We start from the raw sequence: 23,906 nt of genomic DNA, 5'->3' as shown, positions 1-23,906 counted from the left end.
CTGAAATTCTTACTGTTTTTTCTTTTTTTCACCGTGTCCATTTGCTAGAATACGAGGATTTATCCGTAGTGTAGCAGAGGTAGCTACACTGCCGTTGCATATATATTTCTCGACTTGTTCTTAGAGGAATAACAAGTATATTATATACATATATTCGTATGTACGACACACCACGAACGCTCCCATGGTGCCGCTCGCCACCTAGTGCCTCCCTCCCGCGGCGGCGCAGGCTCCCCACAAGTAGGAAGTGAGGGCCAGATACGATACGTCCGAGTCACGCCGGCACTTCGCCCATTGTATGATACAATCGTGTCCACGGTCGCAGGTTACTCCGACGTGACGTCATCTAGCGCTTGCCCGCCGGTATCAGTAGCGATACATCGCTCTGACCCCCGCACGTCGTAGATGCTTGACCCTATCACCACCAGAAGTGGTTCGACATTGGCAGGGGGATAGGGTGGGGGACTGCTTGGCTTCTCCAGAGTGGGGGTACTGAACCCTGTGATACGACGCGCTGCATAGAGTCCCCTGTCCGCATTCCATCCTCGGGCATAGTTGAAACGGAGTGACACAGAACTCACCGAACATCCTCGTGCTCGGAGAAATTCAACGACGCACGCGAAGTCAGAGAATAGCCATTCAGCACAGAGCATATCATCCGAGATGTATTTGCGTTTTGGTCGATATGTTTGCCAGTTCACAACTTCGCCTAACAGTTGTGCACGGGGCTCGGGAAAGTGGATGATGCCAGTGGCAGTTCTTGCCAGCTCAATCAAGCGTTTAGAAAGAGCTGAAGGGAGGTGTGAAACTTCCGTGCATGTACAAGTAGGTCTAAAAGTCTCCCTCCTCTTCGTCCGAGCGAATTGGTTTGTTTTACATGAGGAATGCCCGGCTGACTACCCTGACGAGTCATTCTGCATGCGACGCGGTACTTAGAACTCCGGCAGCAGCCCACTCGTCCTAGTCCCTTATTGGTCTCCCCCCCTGCGATCTGCGCTCTTGCGTGTACCGCGCTGCAATCTAGTGGAAAGCAGATGAAACTCTCTGTCGGAAACGACTGTCATTTCAGGACAGTATTCAGCTCAAATTCCTTTTTGGACCGCTCCCTTTTGGGTGTTGATTCAACTCCACAATGTTATTATTATTTGGAACCGCACCGTCACCCACAGCTCTGGTTTTTGCTTTACTGCGCGTATTATAAAGTCCAGCAAAGTGAATGAACTCCGCTGAAGCCTCAAACAGCATGCGCGAGCAGCACTTCTGCTGTAACTCTGAGGACTCAGCATCTGATGTTCTCATAGGGTCACTCTTCCGTTTGACTTTCTCACCTGCGTGGGGGGCCGTTGAATACAATGGCTGCTTACTCATGTCAAAAACTCTCCGTCGCGGCCGTTAGGAAACGCAAATGGACACTTCGTCTGCTTTACCCAGCCTTCATCCTTCTTTCAACCTCCTAACTCTTTCCATGTTCCACAGCTACGCATCATCAATTCACTAGATGCATTTTCCCACAGTATTCCTGACTCTTGCGGCTTCCGCATGTCTTGTTTTTGCTTACCACTGTGCGAGATTGTCTGGCACCAGCGTCGTGTGGCTGAGCTCCTTTACGGCGTTACTAACCTTCTTGGCGCGACTCCCACGCGCTCTTCTGTCCAAGGCAGCAGTATGTGACACTCCTCGTGACAAAAGTCGCTTGCTCTCAGTTGGGGCATGTGCGCTTTGCTGTCTAAGCGCCACCTACGGGCTGGCCACACTCGGCGCTGTACGTTTTGCGTGTGCATGCGCCTGCGCCGCTGGCGCCAATCATATTGCTCGAACGCGAAGAAGCTCGCGAAATGCAAAGATGGCTTGTACGGTTCTCAGTTGCGTTATCCTGACTCTGACATCCGATCCAGGTCAGCAAACTCGCTCATCCATGCTCTTTGGAGCGTTAGGGGTTCTTTGTGCGGCTGGTGCGGTATCTCTCTCCACGAAAGATGTAGTGAGAAAAGCTGATCAAACAGCTTTTCTTTTCGCTGCTGGTGGTCTAAGTCTTGTGGGTTTCATTACGACACTTGTGCAACACAAGCCGATTGCCGAGAATGAAATGCTGCTGTTACTAGTGTTCTGCATTTCTGGCGTTGTTTTGGCGGGCTGCGTCAGTGCAGGCCTGGTGTTGCAGGGGAGCGCTGTCACTTTTGTGGCTGCGGCCGCTGGTATGTCAGCTGGATCAGTTGTTTGCGGTGAGAAAGTGTTTCCTGCTCTGTATGACTGGGAAAGCCTTGCTCTGCTAACCTCCGCCGGTCTCATTTATGCTGCGCACAAAGGTCTGACTTTTGCAGACTCCTCCGTAGCATCACTAACTGGCGTTTCCCTTACTCCAGCGCAGATGTTGAAAACAAAGCAGCACCGCGAGGAAGGCGGTGCTATTGTTACCTTACTCTCTAATTCAAGGGAGCGTAAGCTTTTTGTTTTTCTTTTGTTGACTGTTAGCATAATGCTTTTGGAGTTCATTTATGGTCTTGCAGTGAATTCTCTAGGACTGATCTCGGATTCATTTCACATGATGCTTGATGGAACGTCGATTGTTATTGGGCTGTACGCGGCGCACGCTGCGTCGTGGCTACCAGACGAAAAAACGCATCCCTTCGGCTACGCACGATACGAAGTTTTTGGAGGATTTGTCAATGGCATCCTTCTTCTTTTTATTGCGTTGTATGTGATGATTGAATCCATACAGCGGTTTGTGGACCCGCCCGAAATCGAGGGACCGTACTTGCTTCTTGTTTCCGTGATCGGGCTAGCCGTGAACGTGGTAGGTATTATCTTTTTTCACGATTCGCATGGTCACAGTCATTCACATTCGCACGGGGAAGCTGGTAGTGGTCATATAGACCACAACATGCGGGGTGTTTATCTGCATATTCTGGCAGATTTGCTAGGCAGTGTTAGCGTAATTATTTCGAGTATTTTGATTTATCTCTTTGGGCTCTGGATTGCGGATCCAATTTGTAGCGCCCTGAGCGCCATCCTAATTCTGCTCTCAGCGTTTCCGCTGCTTGAGGAAACGGGAAAAGTTCTTCTGCTATCTGCTCCGAATCATGAAAGCAACTATTCCGATAAATTACGCGAAGCACTACTTGCAACATCTTTGTTGCAAGAGGTTGAATCTCCAAAGCTATGGATACACTCAACTCCTCCGCGTGAACTTACAATTTGCACTGTGGCAGGCAAACTACGGAATAATACCGAGTACACAAGCGCGCGAAAAAAGATTACGGAAACAGTAACGGCTCATATAATGCACCATTTAGATATTCATAATGTTAGTTTCGTGCTGCACCTTGAGTAACACAGTTGACTTTTTTAGCGTTGCTTTATGTCCCAGTATGGGTTTGCATATTGTTTTTCCCCTTTTGCTCTTGTTGGCATTTTACTGTGTGCTCTGAGTAAAATCATTGCTTTTGCTCTCTCTAAAGATATGTGGTCGGTGCGCGTAATATGTTTTATGTTCTTTGAAAGTGCACAAGAAAAGCAACAGGGGAAACGAAGGGGATTACCGATTTGTTTGCCACCTCTGTTATTGCCGCCTTTTTTTTACTGTTGAGTTGTCATTTTACACACACACTCAAAAGGAAACAGATTTATGACTTGTCCTTATCAGCATTTTTTTTTCGCTGCCGTGAAAAAAAAATGTCTCACTACATAGTCGTGATAGTGTATCAAATAGCTTACGGCTTGCTGCTGTTACGGCCACGCTTCTTATAGGTCTCGTACAGCTGTGCCATTTGGCATACACTCCTGCTCTCTTTAAGCCATTTCCAGACGCAACGAATTCATTTCTGCGCTAGAGTGTTTCCATTACCTCTCTCTGCTTCTTCCACTTCTCTCTCGGGTATCTAACCTTGCAACCAAAAATATCAAAAATATTCCTTTGAAAGCACATCCCTTTGCATACTATTATTTACCGCACTAGACGATATTCAACTTACACTTCCCAAAACACGACATTTATCAATCTAGTTTTGTACTAATCTGCAGACTGCGAAAAAATGTTCTTCGCTAACCAGGCTTCGCAGGTGCTGCGCCAAGGCGCCTCGGAGGAGAAAGGCGAACGTGCACGCCTCATGAACATCATGGGTGCCGTCTCAGTGGCTGACATCGTGAAGACAACTTTGGGCCCGAAGGGCATGGACAAGATTCTGCAAGGAATGGATCGAACCCAGTCTGTGCGTGTCACCAATGACGGCGCGACAATCCTGAAATCTCTCTTTATGGACAACCCGGCTGCCAAGATTCTGATCGATATGAGCAAGACACAGGATGATGAAGTGGGTGACGGTACGACTAGCGTTACGGTGTTTGCGGGCGAGCTTTTGCGCAACGCTGAAAAGCTGCTGGATCAGTCCATTCATCCTCAGACTATCATTGAGGGCTACCGCATGGCTGCCGAGACCGCGCAGAAGGCTCTGGCGGACTCCGCCGAGGATCACGGTGCGGACGAGAAGCTCTTCTACGAAGATCTCATCCGCATTGCCAAGACTACCCTCAGCTCCAAGATCATTACTGTGGAGTCGGACCACTTCGCAAAGCTGTGCGTCGACGCGGTTCTTCGTCTGAAGGGCAGCGGCAACCTTGAGATGATAAATATCATGAAGAAGCTTGGTGGTACGCTCCGCGACAGCTATCTCGAGCCTGGGTTCCTGCTGGATAAGAAGATCGGCATTGGCCAGCCCCGCCGCCTGGAGAATGCCAAGATTCTTGTAGCGAACACCCCCATGGACACCGATAAGATCAAGATTTTTGGGGCGAAGGTGAACGTGGAGAGCGTTTCTCAGCTCGCCGAGGTGGAGGCGTCCGAAAAGGCCAAAATGAAGTCCAAGTGTATGAAGATCATTAAGCACAACATCAACTGCTTCATCAACCGTCAGCTTATCTACAACTATCCGGAGGAAATCTTTGCACAGCACGGTATCATGGCCATCGAGCATGCGGATTTCGACGGCATTGAGCGCCTCGCGAAGGCTCTCGGCGCGGACGTCGTCTCGACCTTCGAGGATACCTCGAACGTGCAGTACGGCTTCGCTGAGAAGATCGACGAGATCATGATTGGTGAGGGCACCGTGATCCGCTTCTCTGGACTCCCCAAAGGCGAGGCGTGCACGATTGTGTTGCGCGGCGCGTCGCGTCACATTCTTGATGAGGCGGAGCGCTCCATCCATGACGCGGTGTGCGTCATCTCGGAGACCGTGAAGGAGACGCGTACGGTGCTCGGTGCCGGCTGCTCCGAGTTCCTCATGGCGAACGCCGTTGAGGAGAAGGCCAAGGCGGTCGCGGGGAAGAAGCAGCTGGCGATGATGGCGTTTGCTGCTGCGCTTCGCACCCTTCCCGCTATCATCGCAGACAATGCGGGCCTTGATAGCAATGATCTTGTCACGCGCCTCCAAGCGGAGCATTATCAGGGGCACAAATCGCACGGTATTGATGTTATTCGTGGTGACATTGCTGACGTGAAGACACTTGGGATTACCGAGTCCTACAAAGTGAAGAGTTCTGTTGTGGCGTATGCCTCGGAGGCGGCTGAGATGATCTTGCGTGTGGATGATGTACTCCGCGCCGTGCCGCGTCAGCGCACCCAGTGATGGATCGACCTCCGAGTGCAAGCAGCGGTGCAAGAGCACTGCGAAACCGGAATATGCTTTTGAAAGCTTTTTTCTCACCTCTCTAGGCAATGATGCGAGCTATCAATCTGCGACTCCGAGGTGGGCCGAAAGCAAGGTTCAGCGTCGTCTTCCGTCTGCCCCTCTGATATAGAAACTGGGTCCCCATCGGGAAACCCTTAAAAAGGCAATCCTTCATGCTTTATACCGGCAGGCGTCGGGCCTGTTTACTCACTCTCAGTGCGAAAGTTGAAAGCTCAGTGAGAGAGTGGAGACAAATGAGGGACGAGGAGTGATGCAGCACTGTTGTGGTGGCTCGCAGCAAAGGTGGTTCAAGTGAATGAATTGGAGGCTTGGCCGTGACCGTCGTTTATCTTTTCCACTTTCTTTGTGAGTTTGTGTTGAGCCGTGTGAGGGTGTGCGCTGTATAGGCTAAGGACTAAGTGAGGCTAACTCTTACTCTTGTTTGCATGTTTCGTCTCCGAGAGTGCAAAACCAAATCGGCTGGATGCGTCGTGGTCCCTCGACTACCGTCTTCAACACATGCATCTCGTGCCGAGGGGCGCGCCTGCTTGTTGGCGACGTAGCCGCCGTCTTTGCAGTGCTGGCATTGTTTGCTTTCCTCTGCCCTCCAGAATACCTGTGCCAGGCGTTGTGTCGGGTGAGTTCGACAATCCACTAGTCGATTCGGTGGCACAGCTGGTCTGATTGCTGCTCGTATGGGCATCTTTTCCTCTCCTACTTTACGTATGTCTTACAAGCTTCTTGACTCTCTCTCCGTACTGGTGCACCTTGCGGTGAGCCCCGCTCGCTGGTTTCCTCTGGTTTGCGTTGCTCTACAATGCCCAAGAACCTCTGAAAGAACGGAATCAACTTTTTCCCTTGGCGTGGTCAATTGCCGTTGTGTGAGCACCAGCTTCCAGTGCTTTTCTCACCGTCTCACAATCCGATCGTGGCGCACAGGCCCGAGTTGGGGCGAAAACGAGAACACGGAAACCGCTCACTGATTCGCGCGCACACAAACACGAAACACAGAATACACTGACTGCCGCGTGACGACAACACATTAGTGGCGGTCTATTAGCGGCAGCACAGATATCTAAGTCCACCGCTGCAACTCCAGGACGCGGTAAGCAGCCGTGCAAGAGATACTGCGCGTCGGCCTTTTTGTTTCTGCGCTGACTTCTCTGCTTCGCTTAGCGTTCCTCTCACGGCAGCTGTAATGAGCAAGTACGTGGCCCCCACTGGCAAGGTAGCGCCAGCAGCCCCCGCCGCGGACAACGGTGTTGCTGATATCACCAAGGTGAAGATCTGCTCTGGGCACACGCGCCCAGTATGCCACATTAACTACAGTGAAATCATCGATGGCACCTTCTGGTTTGTGACATCGTGCCACGATGCAAAACCGATGCTTCGCAATGGCCAGACCGGTGACTGGGTAGGAACGTTTGAGGGGCACAAGGGTGCTGTGTTCTGCTCCGCCTTCAACTCTGGTGCGACGCGGCTGGTGACAGGTAGCGGTGACTACTCTGCGATGGTCTGGGATGCCTTGACTGGCAAGAAGCTTCATGTGTGGAGCCACCCAAAGTACATCAAGTCGTGCGACTGGATGGACCAGCGGATTGCCACAGGCTGCTTCGATGGTAACGTCCGCATCTACGACGCTACTCGGTACGATGCTGACCCGCTGTCGTTTGGTAGCCCCGACGCCATTAACGTCAAGTCCACATACTTTTTGGATACAAACACCATGGTGACAGCGTGCGAGAACGTGATCATGAAGTGGGATCTCCGTGACACATCCGGGCCCTACCTGCGCCGTGAGATTCCCGGTCTCAACTTTGTCGAATACACACACCGCCACTCTATTGTCGCCGCTCACGAGAAGAGCATCAGCTTCATCGACATCACGTCCTTGGAGGTGAAGGACAGCTTCACTACCTCGGAGGATGTCGAGTGCGCGTCTCTCTCACCGGACGGGCAGCGCGTCGCGGCCGGATCAAAGCTAAAGGCTAAGGAGTTCACGCTGGATGGCGTCGAGGTGGAGTCCAACCGTGGTCACCATGGGCCTGTGTTCCACATCCGCTGGGCCTCAGATGGAAACTCCTACGCCTCCGGCGCTGAGGACGGCATGGTGCGCGTGTGGCCCTCGCACGAGATCATCGAGAAATACGACACGGACGCCTAGTGGAGTGCGAACGGTGGCCGGCGGTGTTTTGGCTGAAAAAGAGGGTAAGGGCAGTATACGAAAAAAAGGCGGAGCCCAACACAAGGTGAGGCGCCAAGGTGATGTGCCATGAAGCGTGGCTTATCCACATAGTCTGCAGCCTACCTTGCAGGGGAAGGGGCACTGCCGTGTGCCTACTTCTACTGGTGCAAGAACGAAAGGCAAGATCCCTTTTTCGAAGTGCGGGTCAGCCTGTTCATTGGGCGAGTCAGTCAATGATCTCTGCTGTCGCACACGTGTGTGCAGGTATGTGTGTGTGTGGGCTCCTCCTCTTCGCTTCCCTCTTCATACAGCTTCACGCCTCGCGTTTTTTCAATGATGGCGGAGTGGCGCATGTGTGCCTCCCCTCCCCTCCATCTCTCTGTGAGGCGCACACTTCCCCCCTTTCCTCTTTCACCGCCATGTTCTCCTGCTGGAGAAGCAGGGGCACCGGGAAGTCAAAGGAAAGGAAAGGCATCAACTCAGTTTGCAATGCCTTCCCCACCTTCCTGTGCGTGCCGCAAATCTCTACCGATTCGTATGTGCCTTTGGGGGTTTTGGCCGGAGGATTGATGGGTGAGGCGCGTGGAACACCCCCACTTGTGTTTCGTGGAGGTTTTTGTTTGCTTCCTTTCGCGTTTGTGGGTGCGCAAGTGGGTCATGTGAGAGGGAAGGGGGACTGGAGCAACAGCAGCTTCCCAAGGTGACGATGAAACACTACCCGTATCTCGAGAACGTCGGGGAGAGAGCGCAGGCGACTACTGCCGCGGAAGTGAGGGGCCGGCAAAGAGGAGACCGGTGCACGTTTTGGAGAGCTTGCCCCTTTCCCCCTTTTTTCGCCTCTTCTAGACCAGTCTTTTCGCCGCATTATCTGCTCCAACCACGCTTGGTGTACTTGGTCCTATTGTGTGTGTGTGTGTGTGCGTGTATTTTTTTTTGTGTTTTTGGGTGCTTGTTCTGCCTGTTGATCGAACTAGTCTAGTTGTCATGGTACCTTTTTTTTTCTCTGCGTTCCCGCAGACTCTCTGCAACGCGCTCCTCCTCCTCCGCTGCTGCCACCTGACGTTGCCTTTTTGACGGATGGGTTGTAGGGGTAGGATGTGACGGACACACGTAAGGTGGTGCATCTTAAGTACTCTTTTTCCTTGAGATGGAAAGAAAAGAAAACCAGCATTGCTGTTTGGCGCACCAGTACTGCAATTACCGTCCGCGGGCAAATGTGAGGAGAGGGAGGGGGAAAGCTCAGGAATGGTGAGCATGAACCGGAAGTGAATCGCCAGAGTGGGAGCGGACCCAGGGCTGCAGCTTCTCGGAATGATAGGGCTTCTCTTTTCCCCTTCGACTCCCTTGCCCCGGATGATGGGGACCCCCAGAGTCGTATCACAGGGTTCAGTACCCCCACTCTGGAGAAGCCAAGCAGTCCCCCACCCTATCCCCCTGCCAATGTCGAACCACTTCTGGTGGTGATAGGGTCAAGCATCTACGACGTGCGGGGGTCAGAGCGATGTATCGCTACTGATGCCGGCGGGCAAGCGCTAGATGACGTCACGTCGGAGTAACCTGCGACCGTGGACACGATTGTATCATACAATGGGCGAAGTGCCGGCGTGACTCGGACGTATCGTATCTGGCCCTCACTTCCTACTTGTGGGGAGCCTGCGCCGCCGCGGGAGGGAGGCACTAGGTGGCGAGCGGCACCATGGGAGCGGCTGAGAGGCGACCTGCGAGACGGAGGAGTGCAGAACTTGAGTCAGAGGCCATGCTCAGATGACTGAGTCAACGCATTGCTTTAGTGCGTGTTTACGGCCGCTTCGCACCGCTCAGTGGGTCTGTGACGGACCGGGGGTCGAGTTGGAGGTGAACACGCGTTCGATGACAGAACGGACACGCTGATAAGAAAATTCAAACGCTCTTGCATCTGCGGAAAAAAAGAAACAATGCAGTAGGCCATTCAGAACGCGACGGAGACAGACACTTCCACTCGCTCAGGTAGCGGCTCGTGCTGCACTCCCCTGCCCTTCGTTTCCCCGTGTGTGCGTGTTTTTTTTTGTGTTCCCCCCTCTGTTGGCATGCTAGTGCGGCCCGATGGGCCATATCTACCCCGTCAGCGCTCCCGTTCATTTCTGGTTGTTCTCGCCCCTTGCTCACACTCACTCACGATTACACACGTATTCCCGTCTCTCTCCCCCTCCCCCTCCCTCCATCGCTCTTTCTACATAAACAGACACATATACATCCACATATACGTGCACCCCTCTCCCTCCTTCCCTCCCTACATCCTCTGCTGTCTCCCGCTCAAATGGTCTGACGCCTACGAAACGAAACGAATCGCTATCGGGTTCAACAACGTACTCCATCCGTCCCAGTGGGCTTTATCCCGTCTTTATCCCCTCGCCCCCTCAAAAAAAAAATCAGCGAAACAAATAAAAGCCGCATTTCTGCGCACGCATCGACCGCACCACTGACAACAAAGTGGAAGCCATGTCCCCTAGCGCTCAGCGCATTCCTGAGCCTCTTGGGACGTCCGTAAGACTCTCTTCTTGAGGTGTTTGCCACATTCGACCACACAGGTCGTTTGTGCTACCGGAGGACCCTCATATCGCATAAACGTAGACGTTGATTCTCCTGCACTCAAGCAGCAACCAGGAATGCGTACAGGACGCTCACGGACGTTCGTGAAGGCGTGCCGCTTTCAGCACGTTTTCCGATCTGGGATTTTGAGATGCGAACGTGATGATGTCTTCTTGCAGCATGGGGGCGCGCGGCAAGGCGATGCCCGTGAAGGGTCACATTCAACAGATCTACTCTGCATCTGAGGTGCAGGGAATGATCCGCGATGCCTATGCTGCGGCTGGTGGGATGACGGAGGTGGAGAAGGAAAACTCCCGCAAGATCCAGCAGATCGTGAAGGGGTAGACGATGTTTGCAGTCGAGTTGACGCGGTGCAAAACGGTGGTTCCGAACGCTGCACCGGAGGTGTGAGCGAAGAGGTAGGCCAAGAACGACCTCCAGATTTTCCTGCCGTGCTGCGAGCAGACGGTAGTGATCAGCTGTAAGGAAGGGGCCCATCGGTGCCGGAGGTCCTGATATGACGCTGTACAGCACATTGCTCGACTTTCGATAGCCGGAGTCGGCTGTGGAGAAGCTGACCGAGATATTCGAAGGCACCAATTCGTGGCTGCCGCAGCTGATACGCGAGGTTGAGAAGAAGCATAAAGACATTGATGCGTCGATCGTGTCGCCGCAGACATGGATCCTCGTCTCTGCGCAGGAGACTGCTACTCAGTTCTTCGAGGAGGTTTCGGGGCTGCAACCCCGAGGGCCAGCTGGACACTGCTGCGTACCCGTTCTCTGGGATGAAGGAGGAGAGCTGAATCACGATGGACTACTCGGTGGACAACTACAAGATGCATGTGTTCGCCACGATTCATGGGACCGTGCACTCGTAGTACAAGATGGGGTGCGAGCCGCGCGAGACGCTTCTGCAGTCCGTGGGTGTGGCGCGTTCCTCTGAAATCCACGAGAAACCTCTCTCGGTTTGGTGAGGTGATCATTGGGCGATCTGGTGAGTTTGCAGAGCTCATGACGCCGCCCCTGCAGAGGTGCCTTGGTGAACAGCCCGCGTTCATGTCGGAGAGCGTGAGGAGGTTGAACTATATGATGAAACCCGGGTTCATCCGCATTGTCGTCGACGAGGTGTGCTACCCGACGCCCGTAATCACGCGTCTCGAGATTGAGCGCGCGATCGAAGGCGGGTTGGAGCCGGTGTAGGTGCTGAAGGTTTGGGCGGACAAGGTGAAGAAGTACTTTGGCATTGGCACTTGCGGCCACGATGATTTGGGGTGCATGCAGAATGTGCAGTGATCGAGTTATGGATAGGGTAGGCTCCCCTTGCGCACGATCTAGTTGATTTTTTCCGCGCAGCTGATGGCGAATATCGGGAAGGCGATCGGAGACAACGCCGTGAAGACGTGTATCGTCAACGGTGACATGGCGCCACTCCTGGAGCGGCAGTGCAAGAGGTTGTGGAGTACGGGATGCATGTCTCCGACGATAGTGGACGTTGCTGTGAAGGCGATGGGCAAGCTCTTGACGAGGAAGCACCTCTGTGCGCACCTGGCGTGTCACTACCTGCGAAACGAGGACTCAGCGGGCATACGTGCTTGAAAGTCGTGCGTGACGACGGCTTTCCCTCTCTCACCTCCTCTCCAGCGATGCGTCCATTGACGGCGCTCTCTGTCTTCTCTTTTCCTTTGCGTCCTCTCCTGCTCACACACGCGCACGCTCTTCTTGGACCGGGTGGACATTACGCTCTCCTCCTCCTCCGCCGCCCCCACTCTTTGCCTGGTCAGTGCTTTCCACTGCGCTCTTCCTTGCCGATCTCTTTGGTATGGTCACCCCTCTCCGATTGGTCTCCCCTCGCCTCCGCGGAGTTGCCTGTTTGCCTTCTTCCCCCCGCCTCTCCCCGGCATCATCGCGCACGCCTCGTCTCTGCGCCCCTCCCCCCTCTGCCCTTCTCCGCACGTTTGGTGGTCCACTGCCGTGTCTCCTTTTTGCGTCTTCTCCGTCTGTGTTTCGTTTGCGCTCCGCTCCTCGCTACTCTCCTCTCGTGCGCTCGTGTGCGCGCGCCCGCTGCATCTCCTCCCCACCCTCTCTCGTGCCTTTCATGATTTCCCCCCTGTCCGAGGCGACGGGCGGCACTGTTGGTGGCTGATGGCGTTCTATGGCCGGTGGTGGCGCATGCGTGTGTGCGTGTTGGTGGCTTCTCGTGCCTCTTGCTGGCTTTCTCTCTTCCCCGTTTTCTTGTTGCTTCCCTGCGCACAGGCCCTCTTGGTGCGCCGTATGAGAAGCGTGCGCTAGCCGTTGCGTGCCTCTCAAGAAACATACGATATTGCGAGAACGAGCAATGTGAGTGTCGTGCCCACCCCGACAGCAGTGCACGATGCACACGCACACACGCGCAGACACACCGGAGGAGCGTGCGTGCTGCCGTGTCGGACCTGACACACTGCCAGCCTTGCCATGCCCCCCCCCCCACACACACACAGACGGACACGCCCTCGCTCTTGCGCACTTGCCATTCCCCTGCGTACTTTCCACCAACAGGACGCCGTCACGGCGCGTGCATGCCTGTGTGCGCTGCCGACTGGAGTGCAGGGTGCGGGTGCCGTGATGTGTCCGCCAACGGCGCGGCTCGCTCGCTCGCTCGTTCTCTCGCTCCCCGACTCCCTGTCCTTCTCCATTGCTGCCCGCGCTGGTGTCTTCACTGCCCCCGCTCTTTTCTCTCCCCCTCCTCTTTCGTGCTTCGGTGTCGACGCGCCCGCCACCACCTCGCTCCCTGCACCTACCCCCGCCTGCGCTCATCACACCCCACGACGCCAGCTCTTCTCTGTCGCCCCGCCACTCACAGCTCTCCCCGCACCGTGTTTATACCCCTTTCGCACCAACAAGCCACCGCTTTAAAGATGTCCTCTAATTCTGCCGCTGCTGCCCTTTCCGCCGCCTTGACGTCGCCGCAGAAGTCTCCTCACTCGTCGCCCAAGAAGGCCGCTGCGAAGAAGGCGGCTGCGAAGAAGGCCGGGGCGAAGAAGAAGGCCGGCGCGAAGAAGCCCGCGAAGAAGGCCGGGGCGAAGAAGGCTGCGAAGAGGCCGGCGAAGAAGGCCGCGCCGAAGAAGGCCGCGAAGAAGGCCGCGAAGAAGCCGGCGAAGAAGGCCGCGAAGAAGCCGGCGAAGAAGACTGCCAAGAAGACCGCGAAGAAGTCGAAGAAGTAAAGCGCGTCATCATGCTTGTCCGTGGCTGACTGTACGCTCTTCTGAGGCACACGTGCCCGAAGGCGCATCATAGATCCCATCTCTTTGTTTTCTCTTGAGTTTTTTTTGGTTTGTTGTTTCTCCGGGTTCTCTCTTTTTTTTGGTTACGCTCTTTGGCTCCCCTCCTCGGTAATGCCTATGTCTCGTCTACGTCCGTTGATGGGCTTGGTGCATCTCCAGCAGCACACGAAGGAAAAAAAAGAAATCGACGAAAACAATGCCGAGATACGCAAGCACGTGGCAGACGGTGCTCCTGAAGGTGGAGGTTGTGGCGCTGGTAGCGGCTCTGATTGTGCGCATGTGCTGCCAGCGATTCAATGGGAGTGTAATGGTGGCTGTTGAGAGCCATGATGGTCCTGAGGCTGGCGTACCGTGTTTGGCGCTTCCTCTCTCGTTCTCTTGCTCCCGGCGTTTTCATACACAGCCTGTTTGGAGCTGATTTCCTCTTCCCTTGCTTCCGCCCTCTCTTTTTCTTTCTCTCCGCTTCCTGTCCAGCGTGTCATCGCCGAGGCAATGCTCTGTGTTTGTGCTGTTCCCTTCCCCTGCACTCCTCTGAGCCTCTCTCGTTGGCAGTGATGAGAGGTTGTGTACTCGACGGGAGTCGTGTTGTGCTGCGCTACCCACACATTTTCTTCAGTTTCGTCACAGCTCCTCAAGAGTTGTTGACGTGCGAGCAAGTGCGTGAGTGGGAGTGGTTTCAAGTGGGAAAGGGCGCGCTGCACGCACCTGCTCATTGTTCGACAAGTGAGGACACAGGTGGCTAGTCAACGCGTGGATGGTGCTTCCACCGCAATGGCGAATGGAGGGAGGGAGGGAGAAAGGGATAATGAGTGGGATAAAGGAGTGTGGGGGCAAGAGGAGGGGGAGGGGGGGGGGTGATTCTGTGCTGTGCGCTGGGGCGCATGTTACTTGATAGAGCGAGGGAAGGCGCATTCAGCCGCGCCCTTTCCCTCCTTCTGTCACTGCCACATGTGCCAAAAGCGCCGTTGTTTTACATCCTTCATTATTTCCTTTCCCCTCTTCTGTTTCCTGTCTGCTAAACTCTGCATATAACACAGAAGCGGCCAACGGTGAACCCGTCTCTCTCTCGGTGTGTGTGCACGGGTGCATTGACGAGGCGGTGTTGTACCTTTCTCGCTCACACCGACGCCAACTTGTCTACTCCCACGCAAACGCCCAAGCAAACACGCCCTCGCTCACCTTTGGGGGGAGGGGGGGAGGCGAAAAAGACAAAAGACAGCATCAAGTTAGCGAAACGGGCAGCACTGACAACCACCACTGCGGCGGCGACAGCTGTGCGCACGCACACACACACACACCTACTGACAGGGGCGGCAGAAGAGGATCCAATTTGCAGCAGAGAAAAGCGAAAGAGGACAATGGGCGCTGCAGCTGCGAAACCCGTGCGTGAAGCACCTGTCCGGTACGTGGCCAAGCAGATGGCGCGCCTGGACAAGATCCCGGTCGAGCAGCAATTCAAGAAGCCACAGTTTACGGCACAGGGCATCAATATTCGCCAGGACGATGTGAACACCGAACCGCTCATGTACGTGGAGACGTCCAAGGACGCCGGCAGCACCGAGCTGACGGACCATGTGGCACCGCGGTGGTACTTGAACACGTACCTGGAGATGTCCGACAACATGCGCACTGACCAAACGGTGATTAGCGGCAACCTCCCTCTTGCGTGGGAGCGCGATAAGCATGAGCCATATTCACTGGTGCGCGGCCGCATCGATGACGAGGACCTTCGCTGGGTTCTCCAACCGGAGCAGCGCAAGAAGCCTCTCGACGAGCTGCTGGGGCATACGAAACTAGAAAGGCAGGTTTTGCAGGACATCCTCGATACGGTGGAGCTACCCCGAACACAGTACCGAAACTACAAGGGCAAGTTACACAAGAGCATTGACGACGCCAACACACACATGTCGGCGCGCAAAGAACAAATCCAGAAGGCTCGAGAGGCGGAGATCCTGCGTCAGATTGGCTACACCGAAGAGGAGGTTCTGAAGGAAGAGCAGTACCTGACGAATCGCCCCCGCGGCGTGCGCACCCTTGACGACCTCGGCGCAAGTGACCGAGAAAAGCGCCGACAGCAGCGGGCGGCCGAGGCGAGCGAGTTGGAGGACATGCTGAGGGAGCGGCGCATCGAGCAGCTGGAGCGTGGAGAGGCAGCTGTGACGGAAGAGGAGGTAGCTGAAAAGCCAGAGGTGCTGCAGATGCGCAACAAGCATTTTAGCACACACAAGAACGTCTACAAGCGCATGTACGCGGCAGACATTGGCAAGGACGAGCGCAACCAGTCAAAGTTTGTGTGGTGGCTCGACCGCACGCGGCGCATCAAGCGCGCTGTGGACACTATTCACGGTGTTCCGGTCTACAATGAACGACTCTCAGCGAACGAGGAGCAGACGCGCAAGCAGATGCAGGAAGCGGCGGAGTTCAACTTCTCGGTATCACGGTCGCAGGGCGCGAAAGGGTTCACCGACCCGCGCGGACATTACGATCAGTTCATGGATATTATGCGCCACAACAAGGAGGAGATGGAGAGGGACACACATGTTGAAGTCCACGAGGACAGCAGCGCCGAGCACCCCATCTTTAAGTTCCCCCACACCCGAGAGCACGGCGCGAAGCCAGCGCCGACGCGCTTTGCGGACCGTCGTGACCATGCACAGCGCGTCGACACGGATGTGACTAAGCTCTTTGGGCTTGAGGGCGAGTCGCCTGCCGCTATCGCAGCTACACCTGCTGCGCCTGTACACAGTAAATTGTCTCCATCAAAGCAGGAAACCAGCGGGGCGGACGAACTCACGTCCCCGAGCGGTAGGGCGAGTGCTGGCGGTTGGGAGAAGGTGAAGGGCGCGAGCGGCTCCACACCAGCAGCATGCACAGAGGCTTCGCCGCCCACCAACCAGGATGACAGAGAGCGTTGAGTTTATTCCCTCCTCCCTCCCCTTACACGTGTGCGCACAGCTGCCACTCTAGGTGAGCGTCGGGTGCATCCGCTAGGGTGACAGTGGCGATCCTGCGCGCCCTCTGGTATTGTATTGATGTGCCCGACACGGCCTTTTCTGGACACTCGGCTTGCGCCTTCGCCCCACCATGAGGGTACACAAGGGGGCCTTGTGTATGATTGCGTCGTGGGCGTGTACGTGGAGACTCGCACCGGCCTTTACAGGGCTAGAAGCCGACGATGTCTTGCTGAGGCTGGCTTCACTCTGCCTACTGTACATGTTTGTGTGTTTGTGTGAGGGGAGGGGTCGGTGGTAGGAGGTCATGTGTTCGATGTGCACGAGGACACAAAAAGGGGGACAGAATATCGACAGCGCACTGGCGCGAAGCAAAAGAAGGCAAGGAAGATTTACGCAGACGTATGCGAAGAGTCGTGGTGAGGGAGAGAGGTCCAGGGATCAAACCGGAGGTGCGGAGAGGAGGAGGAGGTGAGACGGGCTGGCCTGCTCAACGTTTTTTTGTTTCTTGTAGCCCCTTTCGCGTTCTGTGTCGCTCCTGGGTTGCATCCACCCTATGCACGTGCGCGTGGGCGGTTTCCTTGTATGCTCACGCGAATGCTCTGAACCTCCGCTTCTTCCCTTTCCTCGGCGCCTCCCCATCCTCTTGGCCCCCCTTTCTCTATCCACGCCAGTCGTGTGTGTGTGTGTCTCGGTATCCCCCTTTGTTGGAGCTCGTTCTACGGCTAGCACTCATCATATCGCGCTTGCCATTCTCTTCCCTCGCTCATGCTTGTGCTGCCGTGCGACTGCGCTTTCTTAGGAGTCGTTGACCGGCACGCTGACTTTAGCTCTCTTGCTCTCTCCCCTTTTTCTTCCCGATCCCTCTGCATCTGCCCACGCCCTGTCTCTCAAACCTCCGCGCACGACAACATCACCTCAGCTGCTGTAAGCACCACTTCAAAACAACAGCTAAATACCTCGGTGGAACATTCGTTCTTTCTCCCTCCTCCCTTTCCTCACGCAGAGGACTTCGTCCGCATCTGTCGCTTGCCACTTTCCGTTTTGCTCTCACACCTCACCACACGCGATAATACGGAGGAGACGCAGATACGCGCGCACCTACCTTCGAGGACTTCTCTTTCAGTTCTCAGCTTTTTTCTCTCCGCCGTTTGGTGCACCGTCCGGTTGTAGCACGTTGTGCGAGGGCGATACTGCCGAACACGCATCGACAGGAGAAGGCCATTGTTTACAACAATGTTGTCTCCTAGCGTGCTGGAGCTGTCGAAGCAGCTGATGCAGCTCGACAGCCAGGCGAAGGCCCTCCGAAACGAGGTGGAGTATCTTCGCGCCACGAAGCGCTCCCTCGACGTGTCGAATATGACTCAGGCCAAGCTGTCGGAGGTACGGGACAGCACGGGCAGCACGGGCAGCACTGCCAAATCCAAGTCGAAGCGCTCTCGTGCCTCGACGCGGCGCAGCGGTACGGCTGGCGGCACCAGCATCCCTCTCCCGCATGACTTCATGGACGATCTGTCGCACAAGCGAAGTGACGTGGAGGCCTCCATCCGCACGCAGAAGGAGTTGTCGAGAGAGAAGGAGGCCCTGCAAACGGCTCTGGCCAAGGCTGAAGACGCCACCGAGGCGGCCGAGCAGGAGTACCTCGGCATTGTGGAAGTCGTTGGCATCGACGACGACGAGAAGTCGAACTCTGCGATCGGCTTCAAGAAGAAGAGTGCGTACGGCACCGCCCTGAAAAATGCAGTGGCGGTGTACCACCTGCGTGAGAACGTCCGCAGTCAAATGGAGGGCCAGTCCCGCGAGCTGCTGCGCCTTGCTGCGATTCTGCAGGAGACAACGGATGCGGAGAGTCAGCGCGCCGAGGCCGTTGAGGTACTCGCCGAGCGCAAGGCGAAGCTGGAGGCGCTGCGTCACGAGTGCAACGCGGTGGCGCATGAGGCTGCTCGCAGAGAAAAGATCGCCGACAAGAACCCGCGCGGCCTCACATTGGAGGATTACATCCGCCACAGCAACTTCGACCGCCGGGTCGCGCTGCACGAGCTGTCCAAGGAGGACAACGTCATCAAGCAGAATAACCTGGCCATTCGCCACCGCGCCATGCAAATCTCAAAGATTCAGGCGCACCTCGAACTGATCGCTGATGCCGTCATCGGTGACGACATGGAGGCAGAGGAGCGCGTTGATGCGGATATTGTCGAGGAGCTAGCGAAGGAGATCAACGACTTGTACGATTCCCACATTGTGGCGAACCTTCGCATGGACACCATCGACTGCGAGATTGAGAAGATGGTGTGGCGCGCCTCTGCGTTGCAGCACGCGAAGGAGAGCACGGTGGCTGAGATGGGACGTGTCCGCCGCGAGCACCGCCGCTACCTCGACGAGCTACAGAAGACCGTCGATAGGGAGCACATTTCGAACGGCCAGATGATCATGCGGCTGCAGGACGAGCTCGAAACCCTTCATAGGAGCTCTGCCCGAAAGAAGTAGCAGCCAAGGTCGTCGCCCAGCTTTGAGGCTGCCTCCACTGATCGCTTGTGGAGGAAGTAGAGGACAAAAAAAAAGGTAGTGGTGAGATGCGGAAGTGTGATCGTCACATTGCGGCCGCCTGTACGTGTGTGTCGGCGCACGTGAGTCGAGCTGCTTCCGAAACTGCCGAAAGGTGTCACGTCTGGGTGGTGTTGAGAGGGGGAGACGGTAGCGGTGACGAAGCTTTCCCTGTCGCGCAGGCACATGCTTTCGGTACGGTGGCGTGACACTTCTCTCCGCAAGGCTTTGTATATACGTGTGTGTTGCTGTATCAGACTTCGACAGCGGTAGGTCAAAAGTTGAAGCCGTTCTCGTGGGCAAACAGCGGCAGGTCGATTGTCTGAGAAGGTGTTCACGCCGACATTAGCTATGATGAGTGGAGTTTGTGTGGAAAGGCGCAAGAGCACGCCTATGGTGAAGGTCTTCGTGCGACAACAGCGGAAATCTGTGTGTGTCCGCCTCGCTCGTGTCATCTGCCAAGCGCCTTCTCCGTAAACCTCCCTCTCTCGGCTCCTTCCCCCCTCTGTCTCTCTGAAAGTTCGCAGCGGTCAAGTGCAATGACCGCTTTTCCGCCAGTTCCATCTGTTCGTGTACCTGTGCTTCTCTCTCTTATATTCTTCTCCGACGCGCGTGTGGTTGTGCGTCGGTGTGATTTGTTTCTTCATCTGATGGTCTCCTTTTCCTCCATCGTTGATCTCTGGTTTTTGTGTATCGTTCCAGGGGTTTCACGAGCGGCATTTCTCTTTCTTGGACAGTTTTTGCGCGCTTCGAGCCACCACTGTTGCCATCTTTGTCTCTCTCTCTCTCTCTCTCTTCCTCTGTCTGTCTCTCGCTCGTTGTTCCTCACACCCTCGCTCTCCTGTACTTCGTCCGCGTTCAGAAGAAATGTGCGTGTGCGTGTGTGTGTGTGCTCGTTGGGTGTACACGCATGTAGTCGCATCGTTGTTTTTTTTTTTTTGCGTTTTCCTGGGTTCCCTCTTCCCCCCCCTCCCCCGCTCCTCTACGCGGGGGATGAGGATGTTGAGCGGAACGAAAAAGAAAACGAAGAGAAAGCGTGGGAGTGGCGGCACTTGATAGTTAGCGAAGAAGGTTGTGGTTGCGGCGCTGGTGCTGCTGGAGTCGCTCTCTTCTCGGCGCTCTGCGTCACCCCCCTCCCCTCTCCGTCTCTCTCTCTCGCTCTTCGGTTTTCCTTCATTCTCTCGCTGAGTGGTTGTCCGTAATGCTCGTCGCCGGTTTTTCTTTTTCGCGTGTGTTTTTGGTCGCCTCACTGATCTCTGTTTCGTAGGTCTGCGCATACGCGCGTGTGTGTGTGCGTCTGCATATATGTATGTGGCTATGTGCGTCGTCTTTGTGGGCGAGTGTACATTGGTGTGTGTCTGCGGCATCAGAGTGTTGTTTCCAAGCCCCTCTCCCCCACTCTCTCTCTATCTGTACTCTTTTTTTCTCTGTTTGTTTCTCTCCTCCATCATCGTACGACATCTTCCTCGCTCTGGCATGTGGGGCGCCGTTTCGCCGATCTCACGCAGTCGAGGCGGTGGTGACGAGACAGCGCCAGACGAATGCACATTCGGCACAGCAACAAAGCGGTTTGCCACGAGCGCTGCTCTTCCAGCGCCAAGAGCTGTGCGTCGAACTTTGTTCCTTCGCTAGATGCAAAAAAAAAACAAAGGATCAATGCACATTGGGTAATCGCATGAGAGGGTGGCTCTGAAGGCCACTCGAGCTCACTCCCTCTCCGCGTGTACGATATGTGTGGTGTAGCTTTCACGACGGAGCTGGTAATTCAGCGCAGAGCTGTAAAGATGTTGGCACTGGCGAGAGGCACATGGTAACAAGATCAGCATGCGACGACGACATGGCCGTTGAACCTCTTCTTTATGGCTGCGCATACGTCACCCCAATGGGGTTCCAATGTGGCGCGACTTCTTCAAGCGGCTCGTTGCCGTTCGTCTCTCTGTCCCGCTGCCTCCAACGTCTCATAAACTAACCTCTCGCCCCTTCGTGCACATGATCATGATGTGTATGCGTATGCGTGTGTGACTGCCTCTCCTTTTGTCCTCTACCACGACCTCATTACAGCCCGTGCTGCGGCTCTCCTCTTCTCATTCTCTGGACACCACTGTGCCCTTCCCATACGCAGTACGTTGGCGCGTGTCTGCGTGCTTTATGCCACCATTCGAACACACAAGGACTGAGTTGTGTGCCTCTGCTTACTCCTCACTGTAAAATTTCTCTGCGTGCGATACCACGCACAGACGAGGCTGCTCACTGACTCACGCACCACCCACGCCGTTTCCGGCCGTTGCCTTCCTCCGCTCCCCGACCTAATCAAGAAAAAAAGCCAAAACAACAACACAAGCGGCATCTGGATCTCTTTGATCCACCTCCCTTCTCATTCACTCAACTTGTCGTCTTTCTCTCTCCGTTGGCCCCGTCGACTGTCATCCGTAGACACCATTACGTAGCCCATGTCGTTGTCTTCGGAGAAGGAGGCAAAGAAGCAGGAAGATCTTCGGCTGGCCGGCAACGACTCCGAAGGCGCGCGTGCTGCCGTAAAGGCACAGCGCGAGCTGAAGAAGAAGCGAGACGTCCTGCGCAGGTCCGAGAAGAAGCTCAAGGATTTCAAGGACGATGCCACCAAAAAGGTGGAGTACGACGCCGCGAAGGCTGTCGTGGATGAGGTGGCGGCAGAGGTGAAGGCGATCGAGCGAAAGCTGGCGGAGTTAACCAGGAAGGCTGTCGAGAGCGCTGCCGCTCCTGAACCGACCCTTGCCGCATCCCCTTCTTCACCGACTTCTTCGCTATCGCCAACAGTGGCGGGAGCGGATAAGGATGCGACAAAGGCAACCCAGATGCGCTTTGTGGGTCAAAGTGGCGACGTGGCCCGTTCCGCCGTGAAGACGCAGCGCGAGTTGAAGAAGAAACGCGATGCACTGCGCAAGGTGCAGAAGACAATCAGGTCGGGTGGCAGTGGCGCCGAGGTCGCCGCCGCTATGGAGCAGGAAGCGGCACTGCTCGCTGAGATTGGCCACCTCGAAGTCCTGAGCGAGGCATCGTCGGCTCCGTCGACAGCGCACGTTGCGGCCGCCCCTTCCACCTCGACCCCTGCGACGGCTGCGGCCTCGCCAGCAGCCTTGGCCACCGTCACAATCAACAAGAGCAGCGACGCCAAAGCGGTGAGAGGCGGCGAACCTGCCAAAGAGATCACTGCGGAGGAGCGGGCGGCGTCAGCGAAGAGACTGCACGACCTCGTTCAAGGTGCCATGGATGCCAACCGCCTCAAGTGCCTGCACGTTCTACCGCGCGACGCCGTCGTGCACCCCCGCATCGCCGAGGTAGCTGTGCTGATGGAGCAGATGCTTCTTGTCGGCGGCAGTGCGCGTGCCTTGGCGCTCATCTCCGCCTTCCGCGAGCTGAGTCGCGCAACCACCGTCCTCGCCGTGCCCTCGCTGAACGAGGTGGACACCACCGCGTTTGAAAAGCTCATCCAGATCAACTTTGACTTTGTGCGCCGCAAGCGTGAGGCCTCCGCCGGCATGCGCCACGTGAAGGAAGTGCTCGTGCGCCGCTTCGTCGCGTTGCGGGACGAGGTAATTCACCCAAAGCCGAACATGGTTGACCTCATCAAGGACCTCGGCGGTCCGCGTGAGGTGACGCTGAGGATACTGGACGTCATTGAGGCCGAGCTGAAGATGTCGTTCAAGAGCATTGTAGAGGATCGCTCGCTGCCGTACGTCTCGAGCAGCGACACTATCTTAGTGTTTGGCCGCAGTAGTCTGGTCGAGTACATCCTGTTGTCCCGCTCGCGTGATCCACAGTGCAAGCCGAAGCGCGTCATTGTGATCGACTCTGCGCCACTCTTTGAAGGCCGGCAGCTGGCTGAGAAGCTCTCGAGCGCCGGCATTGGCGTGACGTACGGTCTCATCACGGCATGCTGCACATTGATGCCTAAGTGCACGCGCGTGTTCATGGGGGCTTCGGCTGTGCTGCAGAATGGTGACATGTTTGGCCGCTGCGGCATGGCGCTCGTGGCGGCTTGCGCGAAGCTGTTCCGCAAGCCTGTGCTGTGCTTTAGTGAGAGTTACAAGTTTGTGCCAGAGGTGTGGGTGGGCAACTTGGCACAGAACACAAAACTTGCGGACATGCGGCCTGCCGCGGAGGTGCACGGCAGTGACACAGGCACGCACAGCCCGCTTATATACCCCACTCCACGCACGCTATCCCCTCCTCAGCTACGTGTCTCTGGGGGTTGGGGTACACCGGCGCGCGGTGCCGACTTCCTTACACGCAGCGGCGGCGGTGGTGCGACCCCGTTCTCGTCGAGTGCCTCCGGCTACCTTTACGATCTGACGCCTGCCTCGTACGTAGACATGATCATCTGCGAAATGGGGTGCCTTCACACGTCTGCCATCGTGGCAGCTATTAAGGATCGCGAAGGCCGCGACACGTCGCAGCTCGTGAATCTTGTTCGGGGATGAGCGAAGCAGCTTGCAGAAGATCCGGCGTGCTGCTGCCAGCATGTGACTCACGCTCAGTGTGGCGTCGACTCTTGATTTGCGTGGCGAACTATGGCGGTTCGTTGTGCCTACGACAGAGGGCGGCATAGGGGCTTTTCTCTCTCTGTTTCTGTGTGTGCGTGTTTATCACTGTAAAACTCTCTCTGGCTCTCACCGTGTGTGGCGTGGCGTGGCGTCATTCTTCAATGGGCTCATCTCCTTCCGAACAAGAGCAGAGGCGAGCACGAAGAAGTAGG

General features: G+C 55.7%; 7 protein-coding genes and 1 pseudogene across 7 annotated transcripts, besides 1 other annotated feature; all 8 read left to right on the top strand.

The window, feature by feature from the left end:
• Positions 1–1,498: 1,498 nt before the first annotated feature.
• LMXM_27_1265 (putative cation transporter) lies at positions 1,499–3,331 on the top strand (the record flags this gene model as incomplete). Its single annotated transcript, XM_003876653.1, has 1 exon — positions 1,499–3,331. The coding sequence occupies one exon, from the start codon at positions 1,499–1,501 to the stop codon at positions 3,329–3,331; it is 1,833 nt and encodes a 610-aa protein (XP_003876702.1).
• Positions 3,332–4,031: 700 nt separating this feature from the next.
• On the top strand, positions 4,032–5,621 carry LMXM_27_1260 (putative T-complex protein 1, beta subunit; the record flags this gene model as incomplete). Its single annotated transcript, XM_003876652.1, has 1 exon — positions 4,032–5,621. One exon carries the CDS (start codon positions 4,032–4,034, stop codon positions 5,619–5,621), a length of 1,590 nt encoding a protein of 529 aa, XP_003876701.1.
• Positions 5,622–6,861: 1,240 nt separating this feature from the next.
• Positions 6,862–7,827, top strand: LMXM_27_1250 (conserved hypothetical protein; the record flags this gene model as incomplete). Its single annotated transcript, XM_003876651.1, has 1 exon — positions 6,862–7,827. The coding sequence occupies one exon, from the start codon at positions 6,862–6,864 to the stop codon at positions 7,825–7,827; it is 966 nt and encodes a 321-aa protein (XP_003876700.1).
• Positions 7,828–10,681: 2,854 nt separating this feature from the next.
• Positions 10,682–12,515, top strand: LMXM_27_1245 (annotated as a pseudogene).
• Positions 10,682–12,515: a sequence feature.
• Positions 12,516–13,310: 795 nt separating this feature from the next.
• Positions 13,311–13,616, top strand: LMXM_27_1240 (putative histone H1; the record flags this gene model as incomplete). The annotated part of the gene is made up of 1 exon (XM_003876650.1): positions 13,311–13,616. The coding sequence occupies one exon, from the start codon at positions 13,311–13,313 to the stop codon at positions 13,614–13,616; it is 306 nt and encodes a 101-aa protein (XP_003876699.1).
• Positions 13,617–15,034: 1,418 nt separating this feature from the next.
• LMXM_27_1230 (conserved hypothetical protein) lies at positions 15,035–16,591 on the top strand (the record flags this gene model as incomplete). The annotated part of the gene is made up of 1 exon (XM_003876649.1): positions 15,035–16,591. The coding sequence occupies one exon, from the start codon at positions 15,035–15,037 to the stop codon at positions 16,589–16,591; it is 1,557 nt and encodes a 518-aa protein (XP_003876698.1).
• Positions 16,592–17,863: 1,272 nt separating this feature from the next.
• LMXM_27_1220 (conserved hypothetical protein) lies at positions 17,864–19,114 on the top strand (the record flags this gene model as incomplete). Its single annotated transcript, XM_003876648.1, has 1 exon — positions 17,864–19,114. The coding sequence occupies one exon, from the start codon at positions 17,864–17,866 to the stop codon at positions 19,112–19,114; it is 1,251 nt and encodes a 416-aa protein (XP_003876697.1).
• A 2,891-nt stretch (positions 19,115–22,005) lies between these two features.
• LMXM_27_1210 (putative translation initiation factor eIF2B subunit-like protein) lies at positions 22,006–23,631 on the top strand (the record flags this gene model as incomplete). The annotated part of the gene is made up of 1 exon (XM_003876647.1): positions 22,006–23,631. One exon carries the CDS (start codon positions 22,006–22,008, stop codon positions 23,629–23,631), a length of 1,626 nt encoding a protein of 541 aa, XP_003876696.1.
• Between the last annotated feature and the right edge of the window lie 275 nt (positions 23,632–23,906).

Source organism: Leishmania mexicana, chromosome 27, assembly GCF_000234665.1.
Source record: "Leishmania mexicana MHOM/GT/2001/U1103 complete genome, chromosome 27".
Taxonomy (NCBI): domain Eukaryota; phylum Euglenozoa; class Kinetoplastea; order Trypanosomatida; family Trypanosomatidae; genus Leishmania; species Leishmania mexicana.
This window is presented reverse-complemented; position numbering and strand designations above follow the sequence as displayed.